The sequence below is a fragment of the Pyricularia oryzae genome, chromosome 4 (genome assembly GCF_000002495.2).
Source record: "Pyricularia oryzae 70-15 chromosome 4, whole genome shotgun sequence".
In the NCBI taxonomy this organism is placed as follows: domain Eukaryota; kingdom Fungi; phylum Ascomycota; class Sordariomycetes; order Magnaporthales; family Pyriculariaceae; genus Pyricularia; species Pyricularia oryzae.
In genome coordinates, this window is record NC_017851.1 from 115210 (window position 1) to 122761 (window position 7552).

Below are 7552 nucleotides of genomic sequence, written 5' to 3' on the forward strand. Positions count from 1 at the left end.
CGCGGTTCCATTGGACCAAGATGGTTAATTGCGCCCTGAAATGAACCCCTAGGACAATTGGCCAATCGTTTTGACCGCGACGCCAAATTCACCCTTCAGCCCACCGGGGGACCCGCACATGTTCGCCTCGTCAGCTTTCACAGCTTCCTATCCTGGAACTCACCCTCCGCTTGGCAGGGCTTCGATTGCCCGAGCTGCGACTTGGGGTGCTAGGCAGCCAGCTTGCTGCACCAGCAAAACAAATTGAGAGCTCTTGGTTCAATAAAAAGCCATGTCACCCGCTCGTCGGCAGTAACCTTGGATCGGAGGTGACGTCCTCCAGCAACCAGACGTCGTCTCTCGTTGTCGTCCTCGGTCGCCATGTTGACAAACGCTCCGACCGCAGCCCTTGTGGCCCTTGTTGCCGGCCTTGTTGCCCCATCTCTGGCCCAGTCCATCGCCGAAATCAACGGCAACAAGTTTGTTTCGCCGCTCAATGACCAGGATGTCAAGAACGTCACTGGAGTTGTCCTTGCAAAGGGCCCCAATGGCATCTGGCTCCGTTCGGACAAGCCGGACAATGACCCTCTGACCTCGGAGGCCGTCTACGTCTATGACAGCAAGGTCGGCGCAAACCTGGCCGTGGGCGATCTTGTCGCTCTCGACGGCCGCGTGCTGGAGTACAGGTCGGACAACAAGCACTTGTTCCTGACCGAGGTCACCACCACCAAAAACGTCAGGAAGCTGTCGTCGGGCAACCCCGCTGCGCCCCTGGTCATTGGCAAGGATACGTCCGCCCCGCCGACCGAGCAGTACACTAGCCTCGACGATGGTGACATTTTTGCTACTCCCAACGCCGCCGCCCGCTTGACCGAGGTGAACCCAGTCTTGGACCCTACCAAGTACGGGCTGGACTTTTGGGAGAGCCTCAACGGCGAGCTTGTCACCGTCCGGGCCCCTGTGGCTCTCAATCGCCCCAACACCTATGGCGACATCTGGGTCGCAGGCGACTGGCCAACCACGGGCCGAAATGCCCGCGGCGGCCTTACGACCCTCGGTGTCGATGCCAACCCGGAGGCCATCCTGATTGGCACCCCGCTCGACGGGACCAAGAACCCGGCCGACACCAAGCTCGGCGATCAAATGACCGAGGTTACGGGCGTCGTCACCTATGCTTTTGGCTTCTACCGCATCCTGCCCCTTACTGCCATCCGCGTGGCTACTCCCATCCCGTTCAACCCTCGCAACGCCACGCTCGCCAGCACGGGAAGCTGCAGCGGCGTGACAGTGGGCATCTTCAACGTCGAGAACCTGTGCCCGTCGTCTGCCCACCTGCCGGCCATCGCCGCCCAGCTGGTCGACGCTCTCAAGACCCCGGATCTCGTCTTCCTGCAAGAGGTCCAGGACGACAGCTGCGCCACCAACGACGGAGTCGTCGACGCCACCAACACCCTCGAGGCCCTCAGGTTTGCCGTCTCCAACCTCACCGACGGCAAGGTCGACTACAGCTGGGTCGAGGTCGCTCCCGTTGACAACCAGGACGGCGGTCAGCCCGGCGGCAACATCCGCGTTGCGTACCTCTACAAGCCCTCCGTCCTGACCCTGGCAGAGCCGACAAACAGCGTTGGCACCGGCGCCGATGCCAACGAGGTGCTGCCCGGCCCCACGCTCAAGTTCAACCCGGGCCGGATCGATCCCGCCAACGCAGCCTGGGCTGCCACCCGCAAGCCCCTCGTTGCTGCCTGGAAGGCTCTCAATGCCACCAAGCCCTTCTTCACTGTCAATGTTCACTTTAGCTCCAAGGGCGGCAGCTCGTCCTTGCACGGAGACCTGCGCACCCCTGACAACAGCGGCGTGACGAAGCGGACGCAGCAGGCAACCGTCACTGGCGTAAGTACCCCCAAGCAGTTGGTTGTACTTTTTGGACCATTCCAGCCGATATCGCCTCATATGGACCTGACCTCCTTCCTTTTGCTAACATGTTTCTCCCCCCCCACCGATAGGAGTTCATCGCCAAGATCCTAGCCGAGGACCCCGAGGCGCAAGTCATCGCGGCCGGCGACTTCAACGAGTTCATCCCCGTGTCCCCGCTGCAAACGTTTATGAAGGTCTCTGGCCTGCTGGACCTGGACGAGGTGGTAGAGATGGCCCCAGAGGAGCGCTACTCGTACCTCTTCGACATGAACACGCAGCAGCTCGACCACACCTTTGTCAGCCCCTCGCTCTCCGTCAGGACGCCCTGCAGCCGTCGCTCCCACTTCCAGCACCTCCACGTCAACACCTGGTCCGACACGGCCGGTGAGGTGTCGGACCACGACCCCAGCGTCGGCAGGTTCAACGTTTGCGCTTAGGTGTTTGGGGATGGGGAGGTTTTGGTTGGTGACGACGGGCATGTTTGGTTGCATGACATGGGGCGGGGGGCAATCTCACTAGACTACGAAAAAAGTAATACGAAAGATGATTCCTTTGTTTGCACACGCTGATTGCAAAGTTTGATGTTGCTGCAAGGTTTGTTACGTCCTCAAATTGCCTTGCGACCAGCTCTCAGTGAGCCATCTAACTGGCGTATTCTGATAACACCACCAAGTTTGAGTTTCTTCGCTTTTTTTCTTTGGTATGCAGAAGTAGATATGCAAACGTCCAAAACCGAAGGGGGATGAGTAGTTACGGCGCAAACACAAACACATGCAGCACGAGTCTAAGCTTTGCACATATACTCTCGCTATCAAGCCCTGCCCGGATTCCCCTATATCTTCCCCTTCCGCCTGTCCAAGCAGCCAGTGCTTTCGCATCCAAAAGTTCACACACTATCTACACATATACCATGAGATACATGAAGTACCGTTGACGTTTTAGTACAAAGCTTCTCGACGGGCTGAGAGAGATCCAGATCTCAATGCGTGACGGCACGAGCTTCTACTCTCCTCAGCTAACCCTCTCGGCCGCTCTGTGAAACACGCACAGGAGAGCTCTGAAGGATGCAGCGACCCTGTGCCCCCTTTCTTTCAAAATGGGTGCATGTACAGGCACGATTGGCACGATTCTGGACGGCGAGAACAAGAGAATCCTACCCTATAACATATTTGCTCTTTTTGTTGTCTTGAGATCACTTTCTTGGAGTCTTTTGACCAACGACCGCGGCTTCATCTAGTATACAGGCCAGGCTTGGGGTCCTCATCGTCTATGAAGGGAACTCTGAGTGTGCCACGGGCTACAGCCGCTTAGTCTTATTTATATCAGGGACAGCCTGATTGTTTTGCTTTTTCTCTGCAATAGACAGAGTCACGTTGATTCTGGGTTTTGTTGTCTCTATTCCAACACCAGCAATTCTTTCTTTTCTTCGCGTTCAAGAATCCTCGAATTCGTTACCTATAACCAGCGAAAAACCTGCAAACGGCGGTATCGACTAAGCATTCTTTGTCAGATCTTCTGATCGCGGTTCTGGTGCTTTCGCCGTGTTCTCTCTGCTCTCAGGAACCGGCCATGGAGCTCTTTGTTACGACCAGGATTGGTACCGACACGATTGGGCAAGAACGAGAAAGATGTCGGGAACCCAAGCCAGGACTACCAAGGAGCACGAGGTCACGTGGTGATAAGATAAAAAACCCTAACCCGATTACCAGGGCCGGAATGATTACGATTATCGCCAAGGAAGTGATTAACCCAATTGTAATTACCCCAAGGTAATTATAATTATTTATAAGGGAGTAATTACACCTGGGATATAATTTATATAAGGCACGTTTATTATTATATAAATAAATTTAATTTTAGGATTGCTAAACAGCAATCAAATTCTAATTAACCTTAATATTTATTTGAGAACAATTATAATTTTACCTCCAATTATTAAAAACCCCAATTACCCAATTAGACGTTTAATTGCTTTAACCTATTATATTTTATTATAAAAATAGATTACCCCGATATTTTAATTATAATATTTTAATTGCTCCTGTTTAATATTTTGTTTTAAAATATACCGAACAATATCCGACAATATATTTTCCCAAACGTCCAAAAATAACACCCCCAGCACCCCGGTTACGAGCAGTAAAGCGGCCCAAAAAACCCCTGTTCGGCCCAAAAACGATAATAATAACGAAAACGAGGAAAACCAATTCCGCAGGTAGGTTGCTAAAACCAACCAAAAATTCCACGAACAAACGTGTTAATAATAATGGTGCTAACAGGGGATATAGGGGTAAACCCTAGGTGCGGCGTGGTAAATAACCAGTGCTAAAAGCGCTGAATAATAGGTAGAAATGCACTATAATTTTGGTACTGATAAATAATTGGTTGGGGGAGATTTTGCTTTATTTCCCTTACATACTCTCCGACATCGAAGTGGGGGTCCGCACGCCAGAAAAGGTTCCGGTGCCGCGAATGAATTTCCGAAAAACTAATTTGTATGGGTTTTTGAAAAAACACCCTCATTTGCATACAAACCATCTCTGGGTTTGCATTTAAACGTTGACTTGGTGAAATTTTCAACCCGGTACAGGGTAGCTGACTCGCAGGTGCAGGGTGGGTATTAAACCCGGTACAGGGTAGCTAACCCCACTCGCTGACCTTTAAATTGCATTCCTGCATTAACAAAGTAACGGAATTCCACCATTCCCCACTCCACTTCGGCACTAAATAAAATTGGCTATATACAAATAAAAGTGGGCTTATTACATGCAAAATAATGCATATAATTAACACCCCCTCTCTTTTGCTACTTAATCCAAAAATAAAGTCGGAAAAGAAAAGTACGTAAAATAAAACCCCCAAAACAAAAAACAAAAGAAATTCCCCCTTGTGTCCCAACCCAACTCGAACCCCCGGTGCGAACCCCCTGGATGAATAAGCCCTTTGTACCAAACCCCCGATTGACTGAACCCCAGATTGGACGAACCCCCGAATTGAAAAAGACCCCCAGAATTGTAACAACCCCCGGATTCGAACCCACGACCTACAGATTATAACCAACGGAACTTACTACTAAGCCAGGTAGCTAATCTGGCTGTTTGTTGTTGTGGATCCCAGAAAAGTTTAATATATAGGGTAGATTAAAAATCGCTAGGTCGCCCAAAACGCGAGCTAATTAAATTCGGATTCGACTTCGGGTATAAGGTCGGTATAAGTTGCTTAATAATCAACCTGAGCAGGGTAGGTTTGGGTAGATCGGTTGGTGTCGGGCTAACAAAAATCCAATAATTGCAAACAAAGGAGAAAAATGGTGGTAGTTAGCTAACGAACTAACTAGGTGCCCTACAATTCAATAGGTAAAAACTAAGTTTACAGGGGTTTTAACCCTATAAGCTCTAAAAAAACCTTGTGAATTGGAAGCGTTAGGGGCTTTGTAAGGCCGTCAGCGGGCATTTGTTTGGATTCCAGGTATTTTAGGGTCACTAATCCTTCTGTAACTAACTCCCTTACGTAGTGAAATTTTAATAACGTATGTTTAGTACGTTGGTGGTGCGTAGGGTTGTGTGCGTTAGCTATAGAGCCTGTATTATCTCCAAATATTGCAATAGGGCCTTTTACAGGTAGTCCAATCTCTGTAAATAGGCTTTTAAGCCACTGTGCTTCACGCAGGGCTTCCGCTAAGGCGTCGGTTTCGGCTTCTGGGGTGCTTAAAGCTATAGTACTAGCCTTTTTGCACTTCCACGTTATAGGGCCCCCAGATAGGGTATACAAATATCCGTAAGTGGATTTTGAATCTTCCCTAGCCCCGGCAAAATCGCTGTCACTAAAACCAAGTAATTTTAGGCCTTTAAAACCCCCAATCAAAGAGTTAGGTGGTAAATTAGCTTTAATTACCCTATTTCCGTAGCAGATTGCTAGGGATTTAGTACCTGCTAAGTAGCGAAGTAGGTTTTTAGCTGCCGTTAAGTGGATTGTAGTGGCTTTCGTTAAAAAACGAGATAACCATTGAACCGCAAAACCGATGTCCGGGCGCGTTAATAGCATTAAATACATTAGGGTGCCGATAATACGCTGTAACAATTTGATTTCTAGCGCATTTACGGGTTTGCCCCCACTATATTTTAGCACACCCGGCTGTAAGGGAACAGAAATAGGTTTGCAATCAGCTAATCCGAACGTTGCTAATGCTTCCTCTATATACTGACTTTGATGGAGCCAAAGCAGGCGGTTAGGCCTGTCCCTTATAATCTGAACGCCTAAAAAATAGGCTGCAGGGCCCCTGTCTTCCAATGCGTATATTTTGTTAAAACGGGCTTTTAAATCCTGAATATATTGCAATTTAGGACCTATTAGCAGGCAATCGTCAACAAAAGTAACAATGAAATGCTTGGATTTAGCATTATAAAAGACAGCTGGATCAGAGATTAGCGGCTTAAAACCTTCTGTAAAAAGTAGGCTTTTTAGCTTTGTTTGCCATTCTCTTGGGCCCTGTTTCAGACCGTATAGCGCCTTTTCCAACAGTATAACTTGCATTTCCTTTGGATTATAGCCCATTTGCACTAAAATTTTAGCGGTAGTAGGGCTGCAAGATCTAGCCCAATCGCTAAAACCCTCTGGAATTTGCAAATAAATATCTACGTCGGTAAGGTCACTATTTAAAAACGCACCGATAAAATCGATTTGTTCTATTTCCCAATTTTGTGCATTAGCTATAGCCAATAATATACGCCAGGTGGGCGGTATACTAGTGCTAGCAAAAGTCTCGATATAATCTAGGCCTTCGACCTGTAAAAACCCCCTAACAACAAGCCTGGCTTTATACTTTATAGGCTTATTATTTTCATCCTTTTTTAATTTAAACACCGGCCGGGTAGAGATTAGTCTACGGCCTGTATGCATTTTAATTTTAGGGATAAAACGGAAGGTTTTTGCAGTAACGATCTGGTCGAATTCAGACGCTAAAGCTGCTAACCATTTAGCACTTTCAGGGCTTTTTAGGGCCTGTTGGTAGCTATTTGGTTCGCCGTCTTTAGTGGGCTTTTTCTTTGTTTTCTTTTGGGTTTGATAACAAAGATAATGCACGTAATCGATATCCATAGGATCTGGGTTTTCGAACTGCGAATTTAACTCCATATTCTGTATTTTAGGTGCCGAAAACACCGGAACTTCCGTTATTTTAGGTGCTGAATTAGGCACCGCTACCGTTATAAGCTCTGGGGGGCGAACAGTAGACTGTACAGGCCAGGGAGGAACTGTAATTGCGGGAGGTAGGGGATTATTATCCACTGGATCCAAAGTTTTGGCGCTGTAGATTTCGTCTTCAGGTTCAGAATTAGAATCCCCCTCTAAATCTGGATTTTCCCCCTCTGAAATCTGTAGCGTTTCCCCTGGAATAGCCAAATTTTCAGCGGGTATACCCTCTAAAATTTTTACGGTAGAGGTTTTATATACGGCCCGTCTGGCGGGGGCGTAAACCAACGCTGTAGAATTGGATAAATGGGCTAAAAGCCTTACTGTTTCCGTTCGGGGAGCCAATTTGTTGGATTTTTGGCGTTTTTCCAGCGGTATAATAGCCTGGCATACGGTACCAATAACCCGATAATGGCCTAAATTAGGCCTGTGTGGTAATCCAGGTTGAAATTCGGAATAAAATTCCTCG

The 7552-nt window shown here is 48.3% G+C and overlaps 2 protein-coding genes across 2 annotated transcripts; one reads left to right on the forward strand and one right to left on the reverse strand.

The window, feature by feature from the left end:
- MGG_10669 (endonuclease/exonuclease/phosphatase) lies at nucleotides 1-2456 on the forward strand. The gene is made up of 2 exons (XM_003715863.1): nucleotides 1-1869; nucleotides 1983-2456. The coding sequence occupies exons 1-2, from the start codon at nucleotides 361-363 to the stop codon at nucleotides 2328-2330; spliced, it is 1857 nt and encodes a 618-aa protein (XP_003715911.1). The 5' UTR covers nucleotides 1-360; the 3' UTR covers nucleotides 2331-2456.
- A 1734-nt stretch (nucleotides 2457-4190) lies between these two features.
- MGG_17004 (uncharacterized protein) lies at nucleotides 4191-4653 on the reverse strand (the record flags this gene model as incomplete). Its single annotated transcript, XM_003715864.1, has 3 exons — nucleotides 4191-4249; nucleotides 4313-4381; nucleotides 4539-4653. Coding segments are annotated over 3 exons (243 nt in total), but the record flags the coding sequence as incomplete, so codon positions are not given.
- Between the last annotated feature and the right edge of the window lie 2899 nt (nucleotides 4654-7552).

What these genes read in the sequence shown, in the direction of transcription:
- MGG_10669 (XM_003715863.1), top strand. Translation starts at nt 361, where the DNA reads ATGTTGACAAACGCTCCGACCGCAGCCCTTGTGGCCCTTGTTGCCGGC. An exon ending in AGCAGGCAACCGTCACTGGC is followed by an intron (nt 1,870 to 1,982) that starts GTAAGTACCCCC and finishes CCCCACCGATAG; the next exon opens with GAGTTCATCGCCAAGATCCT.